General features: G+C 37.7%; 1 protein-coding gene across 1 annotated transcript; it reads right to left on the bottom strand.

Moving 5' to 3' along the window:
• Positions 1–6,501: 6,501 nt before the first annotated feature.
• Positions 6,502–15,674, bottom strand: LOC116169096 (transmembrane protease serine 9-like). Its single transcript, XM_031485124.1, has 6 exons — positions 15,655–15,674; positions 9,333–9,511; positions 7,748–7,755; positions 7,111–7,224; positions 6,907–7,056; positions 6,502–6,858 (listed from the first exon to the last, which is right to left on the bottom strand). The coding sequence occupies exons 1-6, from the start codon at positions 15,672–15,674 to the stop codon at positions 6,502–6,504; spliced, it is 828 nt and encodes a 275-aa protein (XP_031340984.1).
• Positions 15,675–15,768: the final 94 nt, after the last annotated feature.

Raw genomic sequence — 15,768 nt, forward strand, 5'->3', positions numbered from 1 at the left:
CACCCTACTAACTTATTGATCTTAGTATTTACTTTGTTACGGGAACACATGCCCTGTAGTGCGCAAGTACATAACACACAAAAAATACCCCCTGCTTAGTGCGGCTGGCTTCCCTTTTGGTAGCCGGTAGCGTAGGTATTTCGTTATTAACTTCTTTAAAACAGGAAGCGTTCCTTCCGCACCTTAGGCCGGTTTGAGTACCACCACAAAAGAAGCCGGTGGAACAGAGAATTTTCCAAAATTAATGATTTGTATTTCGGATTTCGAAAGATGCGTTTAACCCATGCTAAGATGTACCTAATTTTGGACTATAAATAGAGTTGGAATTAAATGAGTTAATATACAACTGCCACCGGAAGTTTATTTGTTTTAACGTTTCACGTGCCCCCAAGTCGTTTTTTATTCACATTTTAACCGACATGTGTATTGAAGAGGTGCACATCATAACGTAAATTGCTACATCATATTTAAATCAGTTTAGTGTATAATGTAATCGGTGCAGATGACACATGGATGATTCTGGGTTTTTATTGAAAGTTGAACATATGGCCTTTTAGAACCAGACCGATTTCTTAATCTACCTCTACACCTGCGCTTTGCTTCGTTTACAACTTCCGGTGGGTATAACATTTTCGTTGGATTTGCATTTTTAGGTTGAGTGGATATCGAGCAGAGTTTGGCTCATTCACAATTTTTTATTAGGTAATTAACTTAAAGGTGGATGAAGCACCAGGTGCATGAAACGCGCACCCCAGATAGCGAAAAACTCGATTTTTCGCTCCCGTGAAAATGGGCGAATCGGGAATGAATGAATACATCCCAATATAAATTCAATGTAGCTTTATTGAACCAAAATTTGTTTCCGTTAGAGATTTGCAATAATCACGCGGCTATCATGAAGAGCTAGCTCCGAAGAAATCTCTGAATGATTAATGGACCTCCTTCAGAATTCACTGTAGTATACCTACCTCAAGATACTAAAACCAGTTTCCATTTTACGTAGGTATGTTACCTACAATAGGGTTAGCGTAACAGGGCATTCTTCCCGCGTCACCATTCAGGGCTTTGTGAAAAGGCTATATTTTAAAAAAATTATCAAAGTCCTCGTGTGAGATCGTAGGGACTTCAGCGCATTTTTGTTAGGCAGATCAGTATCCTATTGGCCACTTTTGAGTCAACCATCAATAAAAGATCTTGTCGAAGGCTACTGCATTCACTTTGTCGGTACCCGCTTCCCACTTTCCTCGTGCACTCTCAATTCACGTTTAAAGTTTTGACTCCACCATCAATAAGATCTTGTCCAATGCTACCACATTCCCCCTGTCGGTACTCACTTCCGACGTCCCGTTCATAATATTTAATGTAAATATGAATATTTTGTAAAATATTGCAATGTCCCGGTGTCTTCAGCTTTTCATATAGCCATTCCACTGAGACGTCGCGTTCACTCCCAATTCGCGTTTCAAGTTTTAACTTTACCTCGGGGGCTACCAGATTCTCTCTGTAGGTACCTAGTTCCAAAGTCCCGTCCATCCGCCACAAAATAGTACGCAACTTATAGCTCGAGCTTCTATTGGCGACACGGAAAAGAAAGACCTCTATAAGAGCACTAAAAAACTGTTGGGCGCCCAAAGTCGCCCTCGTAGGCGCGCGCCTTGCAAAAGGTGGTTAATTTCGCCCCTAGGAAAAACAAGTATAAATTGTTTTGACATCACCAATGGATATATTTCTTGCAGACGTCTCAATCGCCCTTTGTGAGTAGCCTCTTCCGATAATCCCTTCTTGAGGTATAAGGGAATATACCCGATCACGATAAGAGGTCGAGGAGGAGGGCTATGGTTGGTAGAATTTAATTCCCTTCGTTGAGACCTTTCATTAGAGTACCATGAAGGATAAAACTAGTTCCACTCCCAAAAGAGTCGCACGGGAAAGTTATAGTTTCTACAAGCCAATTTATTTCGATGAGACCTTTCATTAGAATACCATGAAGGGAAGAACATGTGTTTCCCCCCCCCCCTCATTGCATGCGTATGCAAAATCTGAGACCAATTGGTTGTCGTATGCAAAAGTTATGCACGTTTTACTTTCAAAAACAGCATCTCAGGAAATAATTCGTGGTGGGGGGGGGGGGGGTCTTTTAGATAGCGAAATTTGATCGGACGGACGGACGGACGGACAAAACGCAAGCAATAGCACTTTTTTTTAATTCTTAAAAAATGCGCTGTTTTTTTAAAGTAAAACGTGCATAGCTTTTGCAACATACGATAACCAATTGGAGGGAGGGAGGGGGGGGGGGTAAAAATTAATTTAATCTGTCATTGTATTCTAATTAAAGGTCTCAACGAAAGGAACCGTTTTCTACCAACTACTGTCCTTCATTCTATGGAACTAGTTTTATCCTTCATGGTACTCTAATCAAAGGTCTCAACGAAAGGAATTCATTTCTACTAACCATAGGCCCTCCTCTTCGGCCTCTTATTGTGAACGGGTATATTCCCTTACACCTCAAGAACGGATTGTGGGAAGAGGGTACTCACAAAGGGCGATTAAGACGTCTGCAAGAAATATCTCCATTCGTGATGTCAAAACAAAAGCTATTTTGGTTTAAAAAATGCGCTTTATCTGCACAAGAGTTGTGCACAATTTATAGTTGTTATCCTTATGTGGTTGTTGTTGGCATTTTAGAGGCTAGAAATCATTGTCATAACACGATCGTTATCCAGAGGAAATTTATCCAACTGAATTATATTTTAGCGTCGCCAAAGGAAGCTGTTTCGTAACTTGTTATGTGTTTACCCCCCCCCCTCCCCCCGTCATTTTGTAAAGTAAAGTTTAACTTGGCACCATTAAAGGCATGCGTATGCAAAATCTGAGACCAATTGGTTGTCGTATGTAAAAGTTATGCATGTTTTACTTTCAAAAACAGCATCTCAGGAAATAATTCGTGGGGGGGCCCCTTTTAGACAGCGAAATTTGATGGCCGTCTGACACAATTCAAGGTACATGCTACCTACTGCAAAAAATTCCAGGACTCTAGAACCATTCCCCTAGAAGTAGTTCAAAACGGCAGAAGTGGGTCCGGACGGACGGACAAAACGCAAACAATAGCACCTTTTTTTAATTCTTAAAAAATCCGTTAAAAACAAAATTCCGTCACGCAAGAATTGTGCGCGTTTACTAGATCTTTCCGACGACACCAACTTGAAAACAATCGAACCAAAACTGTAGAAGAATAGCAATGGTATAGTACCAGATCCGAAGATATAATATTCAGCAAACACCAGAAGCCCACATACAAAACCTATAAGAGTCCCTACGACTACTACACCAAAGATCCTGCAAACACGTCCGGATCAAACAAATGGTAACAGATCAGTCAGAAGAAATTGCAGCTGTAGTATAAAGATGTTTTTAGCGCATTTTTTAAGAATTAAAAACAAGTATAAATTGTGCACAACTCTTGTGCAGAGAAAGCGCATTTTTTAATCGAAATAGGTTTTGTTTTGACATCACCAATGGATATATTTCTTGCAGGCGTCTCAATCGCCCTTTGTGAGTACCCTCTTCCGACAATCCGTTCTTGAGGTATAAGGGAATATACCCGATCACGATAAAAGGTCGAGGAGGAGGGCTATAGTTGGTAGAAATTAATTCCTTTCATTAGAGTACCATGACAGATAAAACGGCCCCTCCTCCCCCTCCTCCCGTACTTTGATAAGAGGACAGAATGAAGGGCTGTAGTTGGTAGAAAACGGTTCCTTTCGTTGAGACCTTTAATTATAATACATTGAGAGATAAAAAAATTTTTCCCCCCCCCCCCCCTCAGGTACCGTCGCTCACTGATCTCGAAAAAGAGTCGCACGGGAAAGGTCTCATCGAAATAAAGTAGTTTTTACAAACTATAACTTTCCCGTGCGACTCTTTTTCGAGATCAGTGAGTGACGGGGCCTGAGGGGTTGAGGGGAGTTAAAAATTAATTTTATCTCTCATTGTATTTTAATTTCTACCAACTACGGCCCTTCTTTCTGTCCTCTTATCAAAGTACGGGCCGGTGGGGAGGGGGAGTGGAACTAGTTTTATCCTTCATGGTACTCTAATGAAAGATTTCAACGAAATGAATTCATTTCTACCAACCATAGCCCTCCTCCGCGATCTCCTCGATTTATCTGCACAGGAGTTGTGCACAATTCATACTTGTTTCATTAATATTTCTCTTTAACGTAAACTAGAACTTTATAGTTTAGCCTCCTCAGTCTATCCTGTATTTATGCGCGGTGTGCGAATAATGGTCATTGCCATTGACACAGTTGTGAACGTGTATTCGTCGTTGAGAAAATATTCTGAAGGTAATAAATATGCTAAATTCGTCGTTCGAATGTATTGCTGTTTCGCTGAAACTGTGGTTACGGTTTTGGTACGAACTTTGTGTTCGGACGATACTTCCGAAGAAATCGAAAAAAAACCGTCTCTGATTTCAACGGAAGAATTTTGGCTAATTTCACTGCCTACCAGAAAATAAGATCGAAGGTAGAGGTGCCATACCAATACTTACGTCCGGTCTATAGTGCTAAATTTGTATGTTTTTATGGTCTCATCGAAATCAATTGTTTTGTACAACAAACTATAACATTCCCGTGCGACTCTTGTTCGAGATCAGTGAGCGAGGGAGGGGGGGGGGGGGGGTTAAAATTAATGTTATCTCTCATTGTATTCTAATTAAAGGTCTCAAAGAAAGGAACCGTTTTCTACCAACTACTGCCCGGAGGGGGGAGGGGAAGGGGGGGGAGTGGAACTAGTTTTATCCTTCATGGTATTCTAATGGAAGGTCTCAACGAAAGCAATTAATTTCTACCATCCATAGCCCTCCTCCTCGATCTCTTATCGTGATCGGGTATATTCCCTTATACCTCAAGAAGGGATTGTCGGAAGAGAGTACTCACAAAGGGCGATTGAGACGTCTGCCAGAAACGTATCCATTGGTGATGTCAAAACAAAAGCTATTTCGGTTAAAAAAATGCGCTTTATCTGCACAAGAGTCGTGCACAATTTATACTTGTTTTATGTTAAATACGTTTTACGAGAAAGAGTTACTTTAGATTTATAGATACATTTTTTTCTAGAAGACGGATTGCAATATTCTAAATTAAATATGACCCGAAGGCTGAGGAACCGTAGTTATAATCAGCATAGTATTGAAGTTAGCTAAGTTCATTCAGTTCAGGGTCGTTAATCGTGTATCAAATGGAAGGGCAATCAGCTAAAAGGGGTAATACTTATTTCTTTGAGTTAGGTAATTAAAAATTCCAACTTCATATTTCGCTTGTCGGTACTAAGGGTCCCTGGTTCGAACATCCGGGTTTGGGCATGGATAATTGTAAATGTATAGTGGGTTGGGCTGGTAGAGCAGCATCGGCTGAAACCCTGTCCACTCAAAAATAAAGGCAAAAATAAATAAAATAAAATAAATAAATCTAATTAAAATAGTTTATAGTTTGTTTACATTTTACAGTAACCTTTCATCTTTACTTAATTATTTTATTAACGAGCTTATAATTTTTCGGTGTCTGTCCGTCTGTTACCACGATATCTCGATAACGAATGGACCGATTACGATGAAATTTTGTAGGTAGATTCTTTATCAAATTTGTAGATCGCAGTTCGTGAATGGGTAGTGTAGGTCACAAAATAAGGAATGCCCTTTTGACATATCTGTTACTTATGAACCGAATTGCATGAAATTCAGTATGGGCATAGATTTATAGCCAATTCCATAAGTTGAGCATGCTATAGCCATGCTATAGCCATAGCTCGTTTGCTATATTTGTTTATACGTTTGTTTAGGTAACTTAGGATTCATATACAGGGTGATTCCTATAGTACCTGCCACCGTTTGGGAGCGTATAGGGGGTGCCTAGGGGAGTATTTTGATATAGGACACTTGGGGTCGGAAATCTAAAATAAGGGCGCCCGAACCAAATTTATCTTCTGGAATTTCACGCCTGTATGTAGGCAACCCAACCGACCGACGTTTCGCGCGGAGCGATGCAGAGCGAGTTAGCGCGAGGAAGCGACATGGGAGGGAAGGAGGGAAACGACAGTCAAAAGCAACAACGTTTACAAGCGTTCAACGTGGCCACCGTTGTTCTCAATGCACTTCCTACATCTAGCCAACTATTATTATACTATTGCCATAGTGTTTATTCACTTGATACGCGTCGTTGCAGACGGGATTTCGTGGGTTTAAACAAAATTCTGATCAAGTGTCAGCCACACATCGCCGCCTGAGATCGCTCCGTGTGCACCGCCGGCCGGTTGGGTTGCCTACCTACAGGCGCGAAATTCCAGAAGGTAAATTTGGCTCTGGCACCCTTATTTTAGATTTCCGACCCCAAGTGTGCTATATCAAAATACTCCCCTACGCACCACCTACACGCTCCCAAACGGTGGCAGGTACTATAGGAATCACCCTGTATATGATGATATTCACAAAGGTCCACGAGATCAATTAACTGCTGACATTATTTTGTAGCTGAACATACACAACGATAGTAGTAATAAACTCATATTTGAAGATATGACTGGTAATGAGGCTGAGTTACCGCTACCCGTGGTACTATCCCTATGTTTAGGTGGTGCAGCGGTGGTGTTCATATCAATAACAGATGGTGTGGTAACAATTGGTTTAGCAACGGAAGTCGACGTAGTTGTATCGACTTTTCGAATTGTCGAATCGATCCAATCGATGTAGTAAGCCACATTAGTGAAAACCTCAGGATAGGTCTTGTGCGCACAACCCACGCCGAATGAGACAATTCCCATGAGGACTCCATTGCAAGTTAGTGGCCCTCCAGAATCTCCCTGTCAATGAGTTTTTGAAAACTATTTTGTCAGCAACATGATACTTACTTGACAAGCCCCTTCCAGTTTGTCTGACATTGCGCACACCATGCCGTTTGTGATTTGAGTACCGGCTAGCTCATACTGAATCGCGCATTCAGACAAAGGGTAAATCTCCATGTTTGCCCAATAGAGGTATATGGTGGGTTTCTTTGATCCCTAGAACATTAAGTTAGTGCGTATTCGGTTAAAAGTTAGTTTTCTCTTCTTTACAAAAGATTTAACTCCCCATCCGGAAACAATGCAAGATCCAGAATTTCTATCCTCTTTCGCGAATGGTATTGAATCGATAATGCTTCCAGGCTTCAGAGGCAACTCCGATTTCAGCTAAAATTTGTATTAGCAATTGCCACAAGCCCAGGGCCGGCTCGTCGAAAAAATATGGGTGAGGCAAGCGCAAACTTTGCCGCCCGAATGAAAAGGGCAAAAGGTTTTTTGTTTGTTAATTGGTTCTTTAATACAAGTACCACCAAACAACCAGAAAATTAAATAAAATCGTAGAAAAAAGGGCGTTTTTTGATCGCTTGTAAAAATTTTTCTATGGGACCGATTTTGTTTGTTTTTTTTTATCGACGCAGAATTTTGTTTTCTTTAATTTACTCAAAAGTGTTATTCATAAAATATGGACCGTTTTCGAGTTTTAAGCGAAAAACTGAAAAAAGTCCGAATATTTTGAGGTTTTTTGGCTGCCAAAAGTTGTGCCGGGAAAAAATTTGTGTGTACTCTTCCAATACATGTGATTTGGACCCAAATGGACCATTTAAAACAATAAACTCTTTTACACCACGTTTTGTAGGTCAAAATTATCTAACATACTGGACTACCAGTATTTCTAAAGGTTTTTTTTTACCTTCCCGTCTATAACGATTAAGCAGTAATAAGCGAAGCAGCGACATTGGTGTAACACCGCCGGCGCTAGCTTATTCGTTGTGAAATAAACTAATTAAAAAAACCATGCTATCCTATTACATATTATATCGCAAATTTGTGGCCTGGCTATATTTTATAATCGCTTTCAGTCAATGGGCATTACAAAGATTTATTATTATACTACATTATTATAATAAAACATTTTTTTTTATTTTTAAATTTCAAAAATGCCGCCCCTAAGGTTATGCCGCCTGAGGCGGCCGCCTCGCCGCCTCACCCCACGAGCCGGCCCTGCGTGTGTGAGATAACCTAATGTGGAACTCCTTTTCCGTACGCTAATTACCATTTCCGATACGCAAAATTAGCGCATCGCTTTTTTGGGGCACCCCCAATTGAAAATAACATTTCCACCTTTTATGCGCTTGTATATGTAATTGGGGGTTAACCCCCTCTTGCAACTAATAATTAACTCATACAAAATAAGATCAGAATGGTGGCTATCCTCCATAAAAAAACTTTTGTACCATAACGGCGCCATTATGGCGCATTCTACTTCGTGACATTATTTATTAAACTTAACAGAATTCGATTGTATTCAACAACGTCACTTTCCAGAAATTTCTAAAAGAATAAATTCTTTAAAAGTTTTGTTCAAAATGAAAACTATGATGTTTCTTTCACGTTTCTTATACAGTGTGTAACATAAACATATCTAACATAATGTTAGATGTTGTGGTAGAGAGTATAGATATAAGGGTGATTAATTATTTTGTTTATCCATGAAATTACCACCAAAAATCACCATAATAAAAAAGGGACCACAGCTGCTAGTCTTCAACTCAGTTCTATAGTTCTGCAAGGAACCGGCTTAATAATTATAGTCCGGGAGCCAGCTGACATTTGAGGGTCGTTATAGTAAGAAAGCTGGAAATTTTTTTTGGCGTCTATTTAGATGCACTGATTAACGAAATAAACGTCAGCTGGCTAGATAGCGGTGGGGGTAGCCGTAGCAGCCACCCACGCATGTATAATAAAAATAAACTTAAAATCATAGTAAGAAAGATGAATCTTTGTAGGATCGTTTATTAGCCTATGTATAAATGAAAAAAAAATAGTCAGCTGACTGCACCGCGGTGGATTATACGTCAGCTGATTGGATAAACATGTAAAAAAAAACGTTAGATAAAATTAAAGTAAGAAAGCTGAATTTTGGTGAAATAATAGTTTACTACATCAGTTTTGAGAAAAAAATACTCCGCTGCAATTTCCATGGTGGGAAAGTCATCAGCTGGTTCACGAAAGATGATATGCGCCCGTATTTTGTGGCCGTCAGCTGATGATTTTTCCACCGCGGAAATTCCAGCGGACTATTTTTTTTATAAAACTGATACAGTAAACTATTGTTGTAACAAATTACAACTTTGTTAATTTGATTCTTGCTTTTTTAGAGCGAGTTGGAGGCTGCATTTATGAAAATTAGCTTGATATCGATTGAAATTTCTTTTTTTTTTACTTTTTAAATACTTTAATATATGAATGCAGGATTCTGTCAAGGTCATCAGTACTTCCAGAGGCACCTGCATTTGTTTGCTCGTCGTCATTGGTAGCAACATTATCGTCACGAGCATCACGGTCACCAGGAGTACCGTCACTGTCCGCAGTAGCATCTGCATCATCCTCGGGCTCGGCATTACTCGCTCTCTCGTCACCTTCACCGTCAACTTCTTGTTCGACGTCACGTTTACTGAAAAATATATAGAGATGTTTATGAAACAAAAAGTTCGCACGATTTCTTTTATTTTACAAATTAATGTAATTGAAGATTCAAATACTTATTAAAAAATAAGACAACAAAAGATAAATGCAAATACTTACTCTGTCTCTGTAGAAGAAGAAGCTTGTTTTTTTGAATCCCTATATTTTGTGCTATTATATAATGTCACAGAATTTCTGAGTATTCATACAAATAAAAAAAAAGTAAATAATAAAAAGTGTTCAATCGATAATTGCCGAATCGAGCTAATTTTCATAAATGCAGCACGAAACTCGCTCTAAAAAAGCAAGAATCAAATTAACAAAGTTGTAATTTGTTACAACAATAGTTTACTGTATCAGTTTTATAAAAAAAATAGTCCGCTGAAGTTTCCGCGGTGGAAAAGTCATCAGCTGACCGCCACAAAATACGGGCGCATATCATCTTTCGTGAACCAGCTGATGACTTTCCCACCATGGAAATTGCAGCGGAGTATTTTTTTCTCAAAACTGATGTAGTAAACTATTATTTCACCAAAATTCAGCTTTCTTACTTTAATTTTATCTAACGTTTTTTTTACATGTTTATCCAATCAGCTGACGTATAATCCACCGCGGCGCAGTCAGCTGACTATTTTTTTTCATTTATACATAGGCTAATAAACGATCCTACAAAGATTCATCTTTCTTACTATGATTTTAAGTTTATTTTTTTTATACATGCGTGGGTGGCTGCTGCGGCTACCCCCACCACAAATGCGCCAGCTGATGTTTATTTTATTAATCAGCACATCTAAATAGTCGACAGAAAAAATTTCCAGCTTTCTTCCAATTGGTCGCCAAAACTGCCAACTGGCTCCCGGACTATTAGCATCCGTGTGTTCGACGAACAAGAATTGCAAAAAAATTTAAAGACAAAACCAAATGTATATGTTTTGTAAGGAGGGGTCTAATATGTTGGTCTTCGTGCGTTGATCCACCGAATCGAGGCAGCACAAAACTTATGCTCGCACTACTTCCTTATAACTTTGCGTGGGATTATTTACTTTAATAATTATAATCACACGGTTTAGAAAATCAAATACCATTTTTTCCCAATGGCGCATTTTTAAAACTCAGTTTAGGTTGGTGCAACCACGATAGACATCCAGATCCAGAGTTTACTCTAAAAAAGCGTGAGACCTTCCATCTTTAATAGCGACCCTGTATATTATGGGTGCAAGTAGAGATAAGAAAATTTTCAATTCTTGATAATGATTGGCCAGGTTCACTGACAGTACGAGCCGACTGTTAATTTACAATCTGTTTTATTTCATCAAAATCGGGTACTGATAATCCAAACGGGAAATATTTTAACACGATAATTCGCCGGTGAATGTTATCGTTAAAAATGTCACGAGTTATAATTTTCATGGAAACAAATGTATTCACATTGGGAAGGTAAGCTCAAATTAAATGTGAAAGACCAACCTGAAATATCTGAGAAATTAAATTCATATTTAAACGCGCCTGCAATGCCGTTATGACTCAAAACGAGACTAGAGATTATTCCATGGTAACGCATTTCTTCAAAAATTACACATCGATTGGGGTTGGGGAAATGCAAAAAGTACAAAAAGACAAGTAACGTGAATTTTAACTGATCTTTGGTAACAGTTTGGTTGACATCATACATACCATAAAAGCACAATGAATAGTTTAATTCTCGGCAATTACTTAATAAATGTCCTGAAAATTATTCAGATCATACGACACAACACCCCAAAACGCGGTCATAACACAACTGGTGAAAATAAATCCGAATTTACGCGTTATCACCTGAACTGATTTCTTCTACTAGATACACTCAATGACTACAAGTCGATTACTCACCGTTCTCTGCTTCAAATAAACAAGTTAGATCCAAAATAAGTACTAATTCTTTTGCAAAGAGAATTTTCACTGAAACAAAACTCGAACTTTTGACATACTTGCTCATATAAAAAAGTATCCATTTAAACAAAAAAATTGCCTAATCCATCTTCCCGAGTTATTGTCCCTATCCCAAACCACCTCCACCCCAAAAAAACAAACAGATAATTTTGGGTTTACGGCCGCAGAGTGTTCCATGTAATAAGTTTTTTTGTTTCCCCATATTTTTCCGGTAGGAATCTTTGCTCACATCTTAGATAGAGTGATTTTGTAATTGCAAAAAGAACTCATATTGGAGTAACGACCCCTAGATGGTAGGGTATTAAATTTTTATATAGCAAAACAAATTTTATGTATAGAACTCGAGATGAACCTGTTTGTTGACATGCACAAACAGTGACTTTGTGGAAAAGTATATTTGTCAAAAACAGTGAAATTTTGGTATACATGATGCTTAACAAAAAGTATGCAATTTTTTTAGAATACTCCATCATTAACAGTGTTCCATTTAAAATATCAAAGTTGTCTCATACTACATTTATGGAGCACTCTCTAAGTATGTAGGTACATAAAAAATATTTTTGCGTTATGCATATTAGACCACCAAACAATTTTGTATTTCTCCTTTTTTGTACCCCCGCACTGTCAAGAAATATCCCCCGATATCGCACTAATGGGACACACTGTACACACATTACGTACAGAAACACACTATAAACAAGCACTGCATGATTGGATAAAGGAGAAATCAGGTAGGCGTACACTCTTTTAATAAAAAAAATGTATTCCTTGGCATTCCATACCAAATCTTTGAAAATCCACGAAGCAGAAATAGTAATTTTTTGATGGTCGTATCTCGGGTCATATTAAAACCTCCCTTTCCATCCTAATTTCATGTGTTAAAGTACTTTTAGGGGAATGGTCCAAGAGTCCTGGAATTTTTAACGTGCATAAGTTTTACATGCGACAACCAATTGGTCTCAGATGTTGCATACGCATGCCTTTAATGGTGCCAAGTAAAACTTTAGAAAAGGGGGTGGGGGTAAAAACTTATAGTGCAAATATCTCGAGGATGAATTGTCGGGGGGTACTGACAAAGACGAAACATATCTAGTGGGTACTCATAAGTTTAAGTGCGAATATCTATTAGAGAACGCAGTGTTGGAAAAGGTTACTCACAACTGGAACATAGAACGTCTGGACGATAGATAGGTACATATCTATTGGTGGAGTCAACACTGCGAATATAGTGAAAGCGTAGGGAAAATAATAGAATGTATGGATGAAAGATTTTATGTGTGTAAGGCGGGAAAAGCGGGCGTATATTGAACATCTAACAAAAAATAGAAATTCTCGGGCAGTGTGGAAGGCTTTATCAGATCTTAATATCCGCGGGTTAAAGAAACAAAATGAACTTCCTATTCATCTGTCAGATCCGAATGCTATTGGCCAGTATTTTAGCACCTTTGTACAAAATGTTAACGATAATTGCGCGGAATTGATCCAGTTTTATAATACTAATAAGTATCAATATTCCACCAGTTCTTTTGAATTTCAACTGACTACGATTGATGAGGTACATTCAACATTGGTGGGTCTAAAGTCAAATGCAAATGGTGAAGATAATATAAGTGCAATAATGCTAAAATACTGCAGCCCATACGTAGATAAATACATAACGTATCTAATCAACTGCTGCATTGAAACTAAATATTTTCCTGGAGCTTGGAAAAAAGCGATAGGAATTCCTCTATCTAAAGTTTCAAAGCCTAATTGTTTATCGGACCTGCGTATCATTAGTATATTACCGAGTATATCAAAGGTCTTTGAGAGAATCCTTCAGAAGCAGTTACAGTGTTTTTTTTACACTAATAATGTTCTGCCACCGAACCAATATGGATTTCGTAAAGGTATTAGCTCGGTAAATGCCCTAACGGTGTTAACCGATGATATATTAACTGCTACAGATAGAGATCAAATTACTGCACTGGTTTTGTTGGATTATTCAAAGGCCTTTGATACCATTAATCATAAGTTAATCTGCGCTAAACTTAGATATTATGGATTGGAAGAATACTCTGTCAATTTGATCCATTCTTTCCTAACAGACAGACATCTCACGGTGAAATCTAACAATAAATTATCTGGTAGGTACTCTATCTTGTCTGGAGTGCCTCAAGGGTCAATTATAGGTCCGCTTCTATTTACTATGTACACCGCGCGTGTAACTTCTGTAAATTGCAGGCTTACGCGGATGATACTCAACTTTACAAATCTTTTAGCTATGCTGAACGAATATTGGCCTGTGAGAGCATTAATAGTGATCTTGCTCATCTATGTCGGCTTTCGTCTAAACACAATTTATTGCTAAATGCAGATAAATCTAAATTAATATTGTTCGGTAAACAAAAACTTCTTGCATCCTCTAATTTAAACTTTAACATAATTTGTACCCCACTAACTTTGCAACATTCCGCCAAGAACCTAGGTATTATACTTGATTCTTCCTTTCGATTTAAGTTACATGTGTCTCATTTAATAAAAAATGCTTACTCATCTTTAAAATTTTTATATTATAATCGCAACATACTATCATTTAATAAAAAAAAATGTTATCTGAAACCCTTGTTTTGTCTCATTTTAATTATGGTTGCTCCGTTTATGGCCCATGTTTAGATCGTATCGATTTACACCGTATACAAAAAATTCAAAATTGGTGCTGTCGCTTTATTTACAACCTAAATCGTTATGACCATGTGTCAAACTACATAAATGAGTTGTCATGGTTGAATATGGAAAATAGGTGTAAATTTCATATTATCAATCTCACCAATTCCCTTCTTACCTCGAATTTGGCTGCCAACGTACTTGCTGAAAGACTGATACCTGCATCACGTCGACATCGTGTTAACGTACGTTTTAATAATAAACTCACGGTACCCCATCATCGAACAGCTATGTTTCAAAGAAGCTTTAGTTATAATTCTGTGAAACTTTATAACTCTCTTCCCTCATACATCACGGAATATCGCAGAAATAATTTTAAAAAACATTTAAAGGCATATCTCCTCAATCATAATCATAATTTGGGATAGTTCTTGCAGATATGTATAATGTTTTTTTTTGTTTTTTGTTTTTAATTCTATTATCATTTGATTATCTTGTGTTGTGCATATTTAATTTGTGTACTTATTTCCATGCTTTCTGGTTAAATAGAATAGCCTTGAGCTAGATTTCGCCAGAGAACATGTTCAATAAAGACGATTTATTATTATTATTATTATTATTAAAGATATCTATTGGCTACGTCAATTTAATATCTCCATAACAGTGCCGGCGGAGGGTATTCACACAAGGAAAATGGAACAATGATATGGATGAAAGTGTGGTTAATTCAGATGACGCCAATAAAATAATGTACATAGTTGAAAGGCCGATTTAAACAAGATACTTTGGATTTATTTTACCTGCAAGTATGCGTATTATGAAACTGTGATAAAATTGATCATGCGGCCAAAGTACTCTCTGAGAAGTATCGTACTCTATTCAAGGAGAAGTGTTGAAATCCAGCCTTTCCTCCGAATTATTGTAGAAAATGAAGTGGATAAACCGAGGATAAACTGTGATAAAACAGAGATTCGGGGCTCTTGATCAATGCAGCTGAATGGATGGATTTAATTTACTCAATCATACACGAATTTCTCAAAATCTTATGTACCTAACTACCGAGGTACCTACTACTGTTTGTTGAAGTTTTTTGGAGTTAAGGAGATTGAAAACTTGGCTGAGATCTAAAATGGGCGAAGAAAGATTAATTAGTCTCACCCTACTGAGTGTTCACAGGGACATTGTTCTCAACGAAGATAAGATTATCGAGCGCTTCACTAAGAACGGAGCAAGGAGAAACAGAGAGTTTGTAATATGATATATATTTTGTACCTACATTGACATATTAAAATGTCTTTTTCATTGTTCATTATACTGTATACATACCCGTTGGTAAATAAAAAAGTAGGTACAACCACAGACAACATATTGTCTGTGGTACAACTTTGGTTAAAGTCATATGACGGAGGAACACAAAAATTAGTGCCACGCTTACGATAAATGCCTACAAAATGGTGTTGTTGAAAAATACTTTTAAGCCTACTAATTCTTTTGCAATAAATTATTTTTCTTAATATACTTACATTTGTTAAATTTTACCAGTAAAAATGAACTTACCTTCTGGATATACCTCGCATTATAACTAGTATTATTTTTTTGTCAAACAAAATAATTTTCCAACAGTAGGTATGCTGGTTCACGTCCCAATTAATATTATTAAATGAAAAAAAT

This window comes from Photinus pyralis, unplaced genomic scaffold (genome assembly GCF_008802855.1).
Source record: "Photinus pyralis isolate 1611_PpyrPB1 unplaced genomic scaffold, Ppyr1.3 Ppyr1.4_LG4, whole genome shotgun sequence".
In the NCBI taxonomy this organism is placed as follows: Eukaryota; Metazoa; Arthropoda; class Insecta; order Coleoptera; family Lampyridae; genus Photinus; species Photinus pyralis.